Below are 16,283 nucleotides of genomic sequence, written 5' to 3' on the forward strand. Positions count from 1 at the left end.
TCAGCTGATAAACAAGAGAGCAAATCCACTCCCCCATCTGTTCCAGGCAGCCTTTCCAAATCACTCATCTCGGAGGGACTCTGAACTTCTCTTCCTTCTTGGCCGCCAACCCAGAAGGCGGCATCAACATGTGCCTGTCAACGGTGTGCTGGTAAAGATGCTCACCTCTGGAAAAACACACATACTCTTGTTGGCCTGGAATTGAATCCTGCCAACATCCTTCCTTCCTGCTGCGTCTCCCTGTCAGCCGAGCCTACTGTCTGCCTCAAGAGTGGTTGGGAAAATAATTGGAGCGGTGAATGAGACCGCCATGCAGACCCTTCCAACACACTCTGGCTGTGGACATGCACTGTGTCCACATTGGAAGCTTCCACTGTACAATAATACTGAATAATAATACATTAATTATCGCTTTTCTATTCGTATTTTCCTTGAAACAGTATGTCGGATAAATGCATTCATAAGATGGAAAACAAGAGGCAGTTTCCCCTTTGAAGCCATATGCCAAGCTTACAGTGATATGTCAGGTTAATCAAATCTGTCAAATGGATTGAAATGTTTATCCCTTCCAGATTAAAATTGTCTCTGTGTTATGGTGGTTCAGAGTTTTAATCCAAAACCAGATATAATTTCAAATTCATTGGATGAGATTAACAGCTGGTTGTCAAAAGATATTTTATAGCACAAAATCCAAGCTTATGGGATGTGTAAATAATGTCAGTGGTTTATTTTGTTTAACAAAGTAAAATACTTTTACAAACTACACAATACACTACACTTATGTAATTGTGATTCAGAATAACAAACTTACTGTATCACTAAGCTCATTTAAAGCATTTAAACAGAGATGTTCCTTTGCACAAAAGATTTAATCTACAAATGGTAGAATGCTTTGAGATGTCAGTCATGCAGACTGTAATGTTAATCGAGGTCTACGCTTTCTGATTACAATGGTATCACTGGTTGTTGGTGCAAAACAACAGCTTACAACCAAGGCTGTCCTTTTATAACAGTTTGAGTGCCAAGTAATTTCACTACCACTGTGCCTAATGAAACGCTTCCAATAAACAAATCACTGTGTGGGTCTCACAAGCTAAAGAGTACAAGACTGATTTACAGTCCATTAAAAGCTTCTATACTGTACCACTTGGTTTGTCACATGCAGAGCGACTTCCTTTCATTCCATATAGCATTCTTTGCCTATTATTATCACGTATGCAATTAATCTTTGTATTATTCAATTACTAAGTACAAAGCCTGAGCAACCCCCATGCATTCTAATGCGCAGTAATGACTTTTACCATATGTGCAAAATAGCTTGCAGAAAAGATCTGACTTCAAATGGCATCAAGGAGGCCTGCCGTGGATGTCTGCCTGTTACGCCTAATGTATACTTTGTTGCACAATGGTGGAAAACAATATTAAATCGATCAACTTTCGCATTGTGCAGCAAAGCATAAATTAGGCATTAAACTATAGCTGCAAAATGCATGTTTGTGGTTCAAAATGTCTCGAGATGCTTTGTAACAACAAGGCTAATTTTGTATTTGTTTGTGTCAAGGTTTGTTTGGTCCATGTTTGCCATTAAATTATGTAAGACTTGGTCGCATACAACTGCAGACCTGGGCATACGTTCGTTCCAGGATAAATGACAGGGCTAAACATGATGAACGAAGCACTTCCTAAACAAATCTCTTTTAACAATATCACTGGAATTCTCTTGAATAGCATTATACTCTTATCATATGATATATACACACTAGGTACATACAAACAGGATGCAACAATGGTGGTATGTATAGGGAGACAGGTTTAAGATAGAGGAAAAGGGAAGGGAATTGAGATAGAAAGGAAAAGAAGGGCAGATAGAGAGGAAAAGAGGAGGGAGGCCTGTGCAGAAGTTGCTGTGTCCAGTGAGATTCTTAAAGCTGCTTTTAAAAAGCAGTCTTATTATGATTTCTCTCTTTTGATCATCCCGTTTTATCCGTATAAATCAGCCAGTCTGTAATCCCTGGAAATAGCTATCTTAGGGTCAGTTATAAGCTTTAGGCTACAGTAAATGCTATGTCTTCCCTCACGTGCACTTACAGTTGTTTACTGTTTGTTTCACATCTGAAAATGCTACTGTGCCCCAATTTTAAACCAATAGACTTCCATTGGGGGGAATATTGGATCCCACATTATGTAAATACAAAGTATTAAGGGAAGGTTCAAAATATTGTAGGCCTACTTCATAAATAGTTTTTTCCCCCCTAATTTGTTTTACCTTAGGTTCAATCAACAACCCTTAACAGCAAATTTACCCCATAGAATGTCTGTGTCATTAGGTTCATCACTAATGAGATTAGACCCTGTGTTCCAATTAAGTCCCTTCTTCCTATGAACTATTGTAGGCTAGTAGAGATTACACTTCAACTCTTCAAAGAAACTGGCTGGTGTTTTTATGTGCCTGGAGAGGTCAACACCCACCCAAGTTAACCCCACTCAAAATGGTCAACTCTACTACAGGAGGTAAAGTAAATTCTACAGTAGTAGAACTATTTTCATCAAATTCAATCATTACAATTGGTGTAAAGTAACTATAAGTACATTTACTCAAGTACTGTACTTACGTACAATATCGAGGTATTTATTTTTACTTTACTGGAGTATTTCCAATTTCCAATACTATTACTTCTACTCCACTACATCTCAGAGGCAAATATTGTACTTTTTACTCCAATAGTTAGGCTACTTTGTAGATTTTGATTATATAACAAAACATACATTAACCACTTCAGCTACATTTCGGCCATTTGAAAATAGCCGATCTACAAGCTCACAACGTGTAGCTATGCATGATAATGATAATGATAATGAATTTATTTATATAGCACATTTCCAGACAAGTCACAAAGTGCTTTACAGAGCAGAATAAAAAGAACAATCATGATAAAACTTTGGATAGAAGCTATTACAGACGATCAGAGAATAAAGCAAGTGGCACAAAATACATAGGCCTACAGATATAGCCTACTCAAATAAAACAAAAGTGACAGTAAAATTTAAGAAATGCATTGTGAGCTTGTAGATCAGCTATTTTCAATATACTTTTACTCAAGTACATTTTTAATTCCGGACTTTTACTTGAAACTGGGTATTTCTACATTGCAATATTGATACTTTTACTTAAGTAAAAAAATTGAGTACTTTTTCACCACTGCACGCATGGTCGTTTAACCGTTACAGTTATATAGGATACTGGAGTACTGCGTTCACAGTAGGCAATTTGCCTGCCATTCTCAATCCAAATGACATGTCATTGATGAATTCTATGGACGGACACCTACCTTGTGTGAGAACTGTCACGATTGTCGCTAGGAGCACATGTACGATCCTCGAGCTATGATGACAGTAAAAGCTCATTTTGGCACGCGGAATGGTCCAATATTCCATAAAAGTCATCCGAGTTTTGCTTTAGTTTCAGCAGCTGTGGAGCAGGTCATATACCTAGCCTACATTTCTGTTCACATACTTAACTTGACTAAATGACACCTGTGGGAACAGCAGTACAGTCCGTGCTGTAGGTAACATTACATGACAGGATGAGGATCGAGTCCCCCCAATGCGTAAAAGTTGTGCGCGTAAAGAGCAATGATGTGTCTCTCGGAATAAAGACGGTGTTCAGTCAATGGGCGCAAAAACCTGACAAGCGCAACGATAGATAAAAATAAATTAAAACCAATTTAAAAAAATATATCTAAATCTATTTATCATTCAAATGTTTTTTTTTTTTTTTTTTTTTACAAAGTCACGATTCAGACCTATTTCCCCACGCAGCAGCGTCCATACATATTCCACAGCCTGCCAGCCGCCGTTGGGTGAGTCACTATATTAAACGGCTGTTAACAGATCACTGACTGTCCTGTGTGTGAAATCCTCTGTGGCACTAAACCCATCAGCTGTCACAGTCATCCGGTGATAAAGCGTGGAAGACAGTCCAATGCGCTGGGAGGATTTAACTCCACGTCGCACGAACGTAACGCGAGGCTGTAATAAGGTAATGAATGATCATCAGAGTGGGGTCATCATATGTGTCCACACACACGGACAAATGTGTCCGTGGCAAAGACCTGTCCTTGTCCGTGGCACATTTTAGATTTTCTGTTTTACACTCCATTATAATGTTCTTATTTTTATAATACCCAATTACTGAATGTCAAGTCTCCAGGGTTCATATAAATGAATCGTTAATTTCTTACATTGTTAAATTAATTACTTATCTATCATAGCCATGCATGCCCCTAGCCTGTGATTAGACTTCAACCAAACTAAATAATTTCTTAACCATTAGCATAATATGGCCACTTACCGGAAACTAACGGGCAGAAATGAATGCAGATAGCCTAATATCAATTATTTCACTGGTGTAATGTAATAGGCTACACATTTGCAGGTGAAAGCAATTCAAGTCCATAGCAAAAGTACTGATTGTGCCTTTTTTCATCTGGGATTTCAAGTCTGATTTGGGGGATTTTATTTTTTTCCATTTCATTTTCTTTGTTCTTCAAATTTCGGCATCGTGAGTGTGATGATTCATAGAGGTGATATATATTTGGTTTCTAATAGTTTGAATTAGCCATTAGTGGCTAATTAGCATCAGGCGGATTTTTAGTGCCCTCTAATGGTTGTAAGGTGTTAGAGGTGCAGTAAGCAATAAATGATTTTCTTTTGTAAAAACAAGAACGTATGACATAGATGTCAAGTAGGACGGTAACAGGGCAGTGCCTGTATGTCTGTGGGAGGCGGTTTTTTTCGAGGACAGACCATATTGTGGCATGTAGTGGATAGTGGGATGCGTGATGCGTGTGTTTTCTGCCACATAGTTGATTGATGTGGCCATCATTGTTAGTCATAACATATTTGTGAATGTAGGCCTATATAAATGTGACAGAGGGCCTAGAATTGGTCAGTGAGCAAAACACGCTAGTACAGATGAGTTGACAGCAGGCGCGTATGGTGGGTTCTAACGTGGACCGGGCAAGATTCTTAACCCCCGCCCCCCCCCCCGCCCCCCGCCCGCTCGCGGGGGGCGGGTGGGGGCTCGCGCAACGATGGCTGATAAGTGACAGTCTATTGAGAATTACCATCAGCGTTAATGCAAGAGAGAGAAACGTGAATAAAACACAATATGCAAGTATAATCAATGTATGTTTTTTTTATTCTCAAAAGTGTATTTACAACAGCAAAGTTAACAAATCAAATACAGTGCACTGCAATGCAAACATATAGCAGCCTAGTCTGTTACAGCTTAATACGACGGGGCTTGCACTTGAACATAACCTCATCTGGGTCCAAACGGTTAGTTAAATCTCTCTCAAAGGACAGGAGACATAGACTGTTTAGGCGAGAGGTTGTCATTGAACTTCCACGTAATGCTATGCCTTGCTTTGCACAGACAAGGATGACGTCCAAAACAGCTTTGAGATGATCGAGGTTCTTCTCGAGTTTCTCAGCATAAATCCCATCAGTGTTTGTCAACTGATTTAGGACTGTGCCACGGCCACTTGCGGTTACTTCTTTGTATCCCAGGTATCTTTGTAGTCCTTCTTTATGTCCGTCGCTCTTCTCATGCGTCGTAAAAGCAACGCCTGTGCGTTTCCAGGCTGAAAAGCCACCATGCGTAAATGCGCACTGGTATGGTGCTGTTGGCCGCGGCGATGGTTGCTGGTGGTGGCGGGTCTGGCGTTGTGGTGGGCGCTGCTGGTTGTGGCCCCACTGGCAGTCTGGCAGTCGTCACCGCTGGCACGGTGATGAGCGCTGGTGTCCTGGCACTGCTGCTGTCCTCCTTTGCTGGCGTCTTGCTGGAGCTGGTGGCGAAGTGTAGTAGCATGCTGCTCTGGACGAACCGGTTTTTAATGGCCACCCATTAACAATTCGGCCGAATGCAAATAAGCCCGACTTGAAAACAAAGGCGAATTTCTGTGGTTGGCTACAAGAGAATAGGGTGAGGGGGTGCTAATGTTGTTATGTTGATTTTTTGTTTTTTTTCCCCCTGGGGGAGCAGAGTTTTCCAGACCGGGCCCATTGGCCTCTATGACGATACGCCCTTGGTTGACAGGAAAATACAAAAGAGTATATAAAATGCGTTAAAGCAAAAAATGCTAGCAAGTAAAAAGAAAGAGGAGTTCATATAGATGAGTTGTGGTTGTGGTATGATGTTTTTATATTGAATGAGCAGAGCAGTTTCTTTGCAGCAAAGCTCTTTACCTCAAGCTGTTATATCCACTGGAACAAAAACATTTCTACGCAACCGGCCATTTTGATGCTATCGCCCGTCGAAAATACAAATCCTAATATAGGAATGGACGAAATGGAAGTTTTTTGGGGATGACGTCACATCCGTCGATTCCTTCAAGCAGAGTCGAGGGATCATTCTTAAGTTGCGCTAGAGCGCCCTCTTCTGGATTTGTTTTTTAAGGACGTAGATCTACATTTATGGCACTCAACGGTTGGATTTGAAACAGCGTAGATCTACGTCCTTCCTTGGCACTCAATGTGTTAATATATTTAAAATCATGTGAAATATTAAATCGTGTTGTGCTTGTGGTCACTGATTAGGGATTGATTTATGTACTTTGATGCATTAGATGTGTCTGACTTGGCCAGTTAGCTTGCTGCAGCTAGCCTGCCATTGTATAGTTGTTGTAAATCCCATCCCATCCCATAAGAATGGGATGGGATACAATACACTGTATTCAGCAAGTTAGGAACACACCATGACATCCGAGAATAGAAACGCTTGTTTATCGGGTAATCCTTGGCTGTCGTGGATCCACAAAGATACCGGGCCATTCTGATACACGGAAGGGTTCTTTCTTGCGGCCGGGTTTCGTGGTGGATTACGGTAGAAATTCCGGGTCCAGATCTCTGCTGTTCTGGTGCTTTTCTGGGTGGGGAACTGCTGATCTGGAACCAGTCCAGCATCCAATCCTATCCAAACTAAACAATGTCCACTTGTAAATGGTAAATAAATGGTAAATTGTGCATTTATATAGCGCTTTTATCCAAAGCGCTTTACATAGATTGTGCAGTGTGTTGGGTGTCCATATAACCAGTGTCCAAACTGACTAGCGAATGACCGCAGCAAACACATTATGTGAATTGCGTTATTCCCGGTTACGTCAAAACCTGTTTTTTTTTGTTTTTTTCAACCTGTTTTTAGGTCTTTAGGTTGTTTTATCATGTTTTTATTGTTTTATTGTATTGGAGCTTCCGAGCGTAAGTTTTTGAGAGTTCTGTATGTGTAACAATCTCCACCCGGTCCATTTGTGGGATGTGTTTAGACTGAATTGTGGGCATGCACTTCTGTTCATATATATACGGTGGGGGCGTGGCTGTGGAAAGGGGGCGTGTTTGGTAAAAAAGCTTTGCAACGCGTCATGATTGGTTGCCATGTCTGCTTATTGTAAGCGACATTGCCCTTGTTTTTCTGTGAAGGTGCTTGTAAAGACTGGAGGTTGCGGTTTGTCCGTTTCTAAAACGTTGTTGATATTTGGTATTGGAGTTATTGGTTGATATATTGATATATTTCACACACACTCTCACAGTGTATGTATTATCCAATTAATTCTTGTTCACATGTATGTACCTAGTGCATCTAAGTGACAATAAAGTGAGTCCCTGTCACTAGCATACTAACTATAGTTTAGCAGCAGACTTGGCTCTGGGAGAAGATAGCGTTCCTTCCGTTTCTGCAACATGACCACAAGGCCCGCTGCCTCCATCTAGTGGCGTAAAAAAATATAGCACCTGTTAACCTGACGTCCACTCTATCTGCCGCAGGCCATTCTAGCCTTTTTTAAAGCGGCGCCCCCTTTCCACAGCCACACCCCCATTCCTTTTTTTATTTTTTTCTCTTCTGTTTGGACAGTTTAATGTTGTTTTGATTGAACAAATTAAAACAAGAGATAACAAACTTTCGTCTCTAACAAATAACTTACCAAATTATGTGGCCTGACCGACAACGCAATCTGCTTCTACAGTACTTGCAACTTGAAAACAGTAAATAATCAGCTGTAACCTAGGTGTCTGGATACATTTTTTCCCAAGAACAATGAAATGCCTCAACAGTATACCGTAGGGAAAGTAAGTGTTCTGTCTCTGGAGGACGGCCTGTAGGTTTATGCCTCAGCGGTGGTGGGGAGAGCTCTCACGAAAATGGTTTTGGTGTTCAGACACTTCACGGAGGAATCGGCTGGTAGCTCCTGAGTAAGGTCCTGATTCAGGTAGAGTTTGAGTCGTCTGTTCCGGAGCCCAAACACCTTGGCAGTCTCTGCCAGCAGGCCTGCGTGGTTCAGCCCGTTGTGACCCACTGGGTTCTCCAGAAGGAGGGTGGCAACCTCTCCAGTCAGGCACTCGGCTGGCTGTGCGTTGCAGAGTTGCAGGTTGATATAGGGACAGAGCAGGCCATCTGTAGTGGGGGCGGGGCTAGGGGAGGAGCCTGGTGATGTCACTGACAGAGTTGTACCACTGAGAGCCTGAAGGTCTGATGCATTCTTCAACTCAGTCTTGCCGTTGAAGAAAGAGAGCTGGGTGTTGTTGGTTCCAAATACACTGCTGCACACCTCCTGAAGCTTGTTCATACCCAGTCTGTTGTCTCCAATTGGGTTCTCCAAAAGAACCACCCCCTCTTGTTCCCTGTTTGCAAGTTTGACCCTGAGATTGACATAGGAGCACGCAGGTCTATTCAGATTAATATTGGGAGCTGAAGACCCCTTCAATATGGTCAACTCCAAATCTGAGCCCTTCAGCTGAGTCTTCTCATCTATGATGAGGCTGACGGTGGAGGGGACAGGGTAAGGCAGCAGGGGAGCTTTAATGGTGGCAAGGATGAACTCTGTGTGAGCCTGGATCACAGAGTCCAGGTACTCCCCTGCTGGCAGGCAGCGGTAGTACACTGTTATTTTATCTGAAGGCACCAAGTGTCCCTTCTTTCGTAGCTTCTGGATGCGGTTGATGACCTCTCTTGCCACCCCTTCAGCCAACATGGACTGATCTGAGGATACATCCAACAGCACCAACACACCTGGATGCACTCGTGCATCCGAGTGGGCCTCGTACTGCACGGCTGTGCCAGAGCTCTGGTCAAAGGTGTACATGAGCCTCAGGTCATCCTTCTGAAGCTCATGACCGTCCACCTTGATGGAGCCTGTCTTCTGGAAGGCCTCCAGCTGTTCATTGGTCAGCTCTTTGATGGAGGCAGTGACAGCTTTGAAGGCCCCCTTCAGCCTCTTGCCCAGCACCATGTTGTCAGGCTCTGCCCTCAGACGAATGCCATACTTGTCCTTGTCAGTCGATAGAGTCAGCTGGCGCACATTCAGCTCCTCCAGGATGTATTTTTTCAGAGACTGGATGTCTTCAGGGTCCTGGTGGTCCTGGTGGATCACAACAACTTCCTTCAGAGGGTACTTCACAGGTAGTGTTTCCCTGTCTCGGATCACTCTGCCCAGCTCGATCACCGACTGCATCTGGGAGACGGCGCTCTCAATGCGCTTGTTAATCAAATCCTCCCTGACTTGGGGCAGCATGAGATAGTGGATGCTGCTGCTGTCCTTCTCATTCACAGAGGCTGGGTCAATGAGGTGAACCAGGTTCTGGTACATCATCTCTGTGATGAATGGAGTGAAGGGAGCCATCAGCCTGCACATGGAGAAGAGAACGCTGAAGAGGGTCTTGAGCGCCCACAGGCAGTCCCCAGCACCACTCTCTCCCTTGAGGCGGCGACGGTTGGTCCTCACGTACCAGTTGGTGAGCATGTCCACAAACTTGACGAGCTGCGGCACCACAGTGTACAGACGGTATGCGTCCATCTCCTTCTTGAAGAACTGGATGAGAGACTGTGTGAAGGACTGGATCCATTTATCCATGATGTTATCACTCTTTGCTGTGTCTGTCTCATTGTACAGGAACTGGACGTCCTCCTCCTTGTCCAGCCGATGCACATTCTGCACCAGGAAGCGATAGGCGTTGTACCAGGGCAGGAACACGTCCTTCAGCACGTCACGCACGCCATCCTCCTTAAAACGTAGGTTCTCTGCTCTGACTACTGGAGAGTTTATCAGATACAGTCTGAGGGCATCTGCTCCATAGTCCTTCATTATCAGTCCTGGATCTGGGTAGTTTTCCTTGCGCTTGCTCAGTTTCTGTCCATCGCTCGCCAGCACCAGTCCATTGACGATGACATTCTTGAATGGCGGCTTCCCAAACAGAGCCGTGGACAGCACCAACAGGGTATAGAACCATCCTCTGGTCTGGTCAATGCCCTCAGCAATGAAGTCAGCAGGGAAAGTGTCCTCGAACTCCTTCCTGTTTTCAAAAGGGTAGTGAGCCTGGGCGTAGGGCATGCTGCCGCTTTCAAACCAGCAGTCAAACACCTCCGTCACCCTACGCAGCTCGCCCTTACCACACCGTGATGAGATGGTCAGGTGGTCAATGCTCTCCCGATGTAGATCAGTTACTCTGACTCCCGTCAGCTCCTCCAGTTCTCCTATGGATCCTATACACACCACCTCCTCAAGGTCATCGCTGACCCAAAGAGGGATGGGGGTGCCCCAGTAGCGGTTCCTGGAAACTGCCCAATCATGTGCGTCCCTCAGCCAGTTCCCAAATCGCTTCTCGCCAACAAAATCTGGAACCCAATAGCATTTTCCATTGTTCTCCAGTAGTTTCTCCACCATGTGCTCCACTCTGACAAACCAGCTCGGGACGGCTTTGTAGATCAAAGGGGTGTCAGACCTCCAGCAGAATGGGTAGCTATGCTTGTAAAAGCTGGTATTGACCAGACGGCCATTCTCCTTCAGCCACTTGATGATGTTCTTGTCTGCATCCTTGACATACTGTCCTACAAAGTCTGTGACCTCTGGAGTGAAGCAGCCTGAAGCGTCCACGGGGCAGACAGGAGCCTGGTCTCTCTGGATGATGCCGTACTCCATGCAGATTCTGTGATCATCAGCTCCAAAGTACGGTGCCTGGTGAACCACTCCAGTGCCCTCCTCCTCTTTGACGTAGTTATCCGTCACTACGTGGAACGCACCTTTCTCTCCACACTTGGAAAAGTACTGAAAGAGAGGCTTGTATTTCTTTCCTTTCAACGCCTTGCCTGGAAATTTGTCCAGGATGGTGTACTCGCTCTCAGACTTAAACAGAGCTCCAAGCCTGGCCTCCATCATAATGTAGGTTTGACCTGTTTTGTTGTCTGTAACCTTGACATACTGCAACTCTGGGTTGACACAGAGGGCCAGGTTGCTAGGCAACGTCCAGGGTGTGGTTGTCCAGGCAATCAGAGATACACCTTCGTCCTCCAGCAGTGGGAAGTTGACAATCACTGACTGGTCCAGAACATCCTTGTAGTTCTGGTTGGATTCAAAGTTTGAGAGGGGGGTGTTGCAGGCAGTGGAATAAGGCATGACCTTGACGCCCCTGTACACCAGACCCTTGTCATAAAGCTGCTTAAATACCCACCAGACAGTCTCCATGAACTCGGGGTAGAGAGTCTTGTAGTCATTCTCAAAATCAACCCATCTGCCCATTCTTCTCACTGAGATCTCCCAGTCATTGGAGTATCTCATGACAATGTCTCTGCACTTCTTGTTGTATTCAGCAATGCCCATCTTGGCCACGTCGTCAGGCCCTTTGATGTTCCAGGTTTTGTCAATCTCATATTCCACAGGCAACCCGTGACAGTCCCAGCCAAAGCGTCGGTCCACATGAAAGCCACTCTGGTGGGCAAAGCGGGTGACAATGTCCTTTATGGTACCAGCCAGGATGTGCCCATAGTGGGGACGACCAGTGGCAAAGGGAGGACCATCATAGAACGTGTATTTGGGCCTGTTTTTAGACTGTTTGAGGCATTCCTTGAAGCAGTCCTTGTCCTTCCAGAACTGGAGGATCTTCTCTTCCTCAGAGGGAAAGTTGATGGATTCAGGGACTGGCTCCACCATGATCTCTTCGATGCTTCTCTCTGTAAGTAGTTACTGTCTCTCGGGGTCGCTCAGGAAGCCACTCAACCAAGGCTAGTCGAGCCTTTATATACTATATCAAACCCGATATGCCCATACTGTATATAGGCATGTCCCTATGACTCATACATAACCATAAACAAACCTGATAGGCCCATATATAGGCATGTCACTATGACTCAGACATAACATGTGCGGTGCCCGCCGGCGAGTCATTCTGCTTGTTCCGATATGCGGTTGTCCAGAACTGCCGATCCAACCGATATGTTCATATATTGGCATATATGGATATCCAGTTGACCAGAACCGCCGATCCAACCAATATGCACATATATGGACATGCCATATACTGGTATGGGCATATACTAATGATCAGGGATCTCCATATACGGACATAAAAGGGACACAGGTAGACAGACAGATACAAAGATCTCCATATATGGGCACAAATTTTACATGGGTACAATGTAATGTAGTTGTACAACGGGCCCGAACTCGTTGGGTACAACGGGCCCGAACTCTAGATGTGAGGGCCACGTAGCGGCCCGAACCTCTAGTTGGATAAAGGTGGTTTTGCATGATTTTCTGTACAGCACTTTGTAAACCCTTAACCCTGGTTGTGAAATGTGCTATACAAATAAAGTGGATTGGATTGGATTGGTGGTGACGCACCTGAAAATGTATTTTCTGTATATTAAAGAGATATTAAAGAGATGGAGAGACGGGGAGAACCCTGTTACTGAACAAACACTATAGCAATGATTACTGAATCAGAATATAGAGATCTGACCTTTTCAGAAAAACCTTTTTGTTTTAACCACAAGATATCACGTACCCTACCTTTAACTGGAAATAAGGGGCATATACATTTTGTGTTATCACAAATGACAAATGGCAGTATTCAATAAAGTCGTGTCAGCATATTCGTCTTGTCAGTAGGCCTTTCCTGTCCGTGTCTATGGACAGGTATGCCTACTGCAGGAGAACCCTATTTGCCAAATACTGTAATCACAATACATTTTTTTCTTAACTTCTTTACTTTCTGTTTCTGCATATGCAGAAGATTATGGATATTTTCTGAAGAAATATCCTCAAGCCTGTGAATAGCGCTGCCAGAAGTTCAGAGTTTGAGCAGAAACAACCAACTCTGGGCATTTGCATGCCTCACTGATGGGTTCATGTCAGTGTCACTGACTGGACCAATATTTTTCATTACTTGAACACGTATTTCCACAGCCACTGTGAAAATAAGTGGTGTTTACTAAAGGATGACCCACTAAATAGGAGATCTATGACCACACTTCCCAGGATGTGTAAGTCAGGAGGAAGCTGCAGGGGGTGAGTTTTGTGTGAGCTGCACCTCAACAACACTGCAACACTGTGATAAGAAGCAGCAGCAAAAGCATCTACTAACTACACTATAGAGATGGGACTGCTGCTGCTGCATGCTGTAGTGCTGCTGTGGGGTCTGTCGTGATCCTGTCCTACACTGTAAAATCTTCAGTGTTAATTTAACATAGAGAGCACTACAAATGCACCCGATGGTTACATTTGTACGCTCTCCGAGTTATATTTACAGGATTTTAAGCACTGCTGGAGTAATATACTTATGCACCAGGACCAGCATAATCTAGAATTCTGGAAATACTGCCATGAATTACTTAGTAAGAAAGATTGAAAACACTATAGGATTTGATGTCACCTTTGAATTGCTTGTTGCAACCAAGAGGTTAAACGTAATTGAATTAGCTGAATGCACATACCACAGTCTGCCTTCAATGTAAATGTGGTATTGCTGACCTTTTTATAATCGGTGTGTGTCATAGAAAAGTGTGTGTGTACTTGTGTGTATATTATGGGTATATGTCCACTCCACAGCCCCATTACCCCCAGGTCATTTTTGAGCAGTCCACCCACCATTGGGCAGGCTAAGAAAATTGTGTCTGACCCCTCCCATGTATTATACCCTGAGTATGAGTTTCTGCCATCAGAGGTACAGGGTCCCCGCTTGGAGCTATAATAGGTACAAGTACTCTTTTGTCCCTCTGTCAATCACACACCTCAACACTTCTCTTGTTGCACTAGGTATGTTGGTTGGGGGTGATATATTGTGCTGGAGGGTGATGTATAGGCCTAAATGACTGTTAGGGTTGTGTGTGTCACTGTGTGCCTTATTGTTTTTAGTTTTTGTACTGTATTGTATGGTAATGTATTGTATTGTATTGTATTGTGTATGCATGCTGCTGGTCCGTGTCTCCAAGACAAATTTCTCTGAAGGGAGACAAAATAAAGTAACCCTGAATCGTGAACCTTCAGCAATCATTTCTTGACACAGATTTGCTGATTTCAAAACATCTATTGAAGGAAAGTCTCATACAAAGGCTAACACAACCTGTATAGGCTGCAGAGGCAGAGAAAGTGTGTGATAATATCTGTCACAAATCTGTTATGAACAGTTAGAGGACAAAAAAGACAACAGAGCCTAGGGATATATATGCAAGTTGCGGCATTGACATAGATGGATGTCACAACAGAGATGTGCTGGAGTGGTAACAGCGTCCATAAACCTGTGATCGATGTGAACGCCAAGGGATGTGTTTAGACTGAATTGTGGGCGTGCACTTCTGTTCATATATATACGGTGGGGGCGTGGCTGTGGAAAGGGGGCGTGTTTGGTAAAAAAGCTTTGCAACGCATCATGATTGGTTGCCATGTCTGCTTATTGTCTCCGCCAGGCCGAAAGGCATGGCGAGAGAGTATGTTTTGCCCCCTGTCCGTCCGTCCGTGTGTGTGTGTGTGTGTGTGTGTGTGTGTCCGTCCGTGTGTCCGTCATTCTGTCATTTTGTGTACAGCTAATCTCCGGCACCGATGGCTTGATCGCAACGAAACTGTGCACACACACTCCCTGGATGACAGAGCAGAACCTCTGCCCCAAATCTTTCAAATTAGCCTTTTATAGCGCCACCAGGAGGCCGCTTTTTGCAAAACACACTTCTTGACAGTACTCCTACAGATTTTATCCAAACATCACGCAAATCAGTACACAGTATCTCTATAGTCATGTGATCAACACGGATCTGTCCAATTTTCCATATTTCATCCTGATTGGCTAAGGTTGGCTTCCAAAGTTTGCAGGATTGCTCCGTTTTCAACAAAATGCCTCAAATCATGAACGCAGCTTGCGATTTCCGTGAGATTTCACACGCACATTCCCACTAGGCCGAGGAAGAAATGCCACTTGAAAATGTTCAAATCAGCCTCATGGTGGCGCTATAAATGGACGATTTATGTTTTACCTATAACTGCAATGATCTGCATGAAACTTTGCACGCACACTCCCTAGAGGCCAAGGAAAAACAACTGACCTGCATTTTTCACATTTGCCTTTCATAGCGCCACCAGGAGGCCGACTTATGTAAAACACATTCTTTGATATTAAGCCTTCAGAATTTATCCAAATTTCACGCACATCGGTACACTTGATCTCTATAGTCATGTGATCACGATGATGTGATCACGATGGATCTTTTAAAATTTTCATATTCCATCCTGATTGGCTAACATTGACATCTAAAGTTTGCAGGAGTGGCCCGTTTTGAACAAAATGCCACAAATCATGAATGCAGCGTCCGATTGCGACACTTTGCACGCACATTCGCACTACATTGAAGAACAAATGCCACCCTTTTAACATTGCCCTATTATAGCGCCACCATGAGGCCAATTTTGCAACACTTTTCTTTTTTATATTACTCCTACAAATTCAAACATCATGCAAATCGGTACAATCAATCGGTACAGTCAAGTGATCAAGATGGTTCCATCCAATTTTTCATATTCCATCCTGATTGGCTAATTCCGAACATTGCTGCCCCACAATAACCTACCTGACCTGGCGGAGACCTGTGCTCCGAGGAGCACTTTTTCTAGTTGCCCTTGTTTTTCTGTGAAGGTGCTTGTAAAGACTGGTGGTTGCGGTTTGTCCGTTTCTAAAACGTTGTTGATATTTGGTATTGGAGTTATTGGTTGATATATTGATATATTTCACACACACTCTCACAGTGTATGTATTATCCAATTAATTCTTGTTCACAATAAATCTGAATCTGAACTTTATGTCACTTTACAAAATGGTATTCTGTTTTTACTGACAACATATGACTGAGGTCTCTTGACTATGTGTACGCTCCAGAGTCCCTGTCACTAGCATACTAACTAACTAATAGTTTAGCAGCAGACTTGGCTCTGGGAGAAGATAGCGTTCCTTCCGTTTCTGCAACATGA

At 43.8% G+C, this 16,283-nt stretch overlaps 2 protein-coding genes across 2 annotated transcripts in view; both read right to left on the bottom strand.

Moving 5' to 3' along the window:
• Positions 1 to 3,443, bottom strand: part of LOC308088436 (transmembrane protein 132D) — a 38,931-nt gene extending 35,488 nt beyond the window's left edge. The window contains exon 1 of the mRNA XM_080432894.1: positions 3,330 to 3,443. Within this exon, the coding sequence (XP_080289020.1) occupies positions 3,330 to 3,435 (106 nt within the window). The 5' untranslated portion in view covers positions 3,436 to 3,443. The remainder of the gene's footprint in view (positions 1 to 3,329) is intronic.
• Positions 3,444 to 8,049: 4,606 nt separating this feature from the next.
• Positions 8,050 to 11,981, bottom strand: LOC308088702 (isoleucine--tRNA ligase, cytoplasmic-like; the record flags this gene model as incomplete). The annotated part of the gene is made up of 1 exon (XM_080433260.1): positions 8,050 to 11,981. The coding sequence occupies one exon, from the start codon at positions 11,979 to 11,981 to the stop codon at positions 8,163 to 8,165; it is 3,819 nt and encodes a 1,272-aa protein (XP_080289386.1). The 3' UTR covers positions 8,050 to 8,162.
• Between the last annotated feature and the right edge of the window lie 4,302 nt (positions 11,982 to 16,283).

Source organism: Gymnoscopelus braueri, assembly GCF_963280865.1.
Source record: "Gymnoscopelus braueri genome assembly, chromosome: 7".
Lineage (NCBI taxonomy): Eukaryota > Metazoa > Chordata > Actinopteri > Myctophiformes > Myctophidae > Gymnoscopelus > Gymnoscopelus braueri.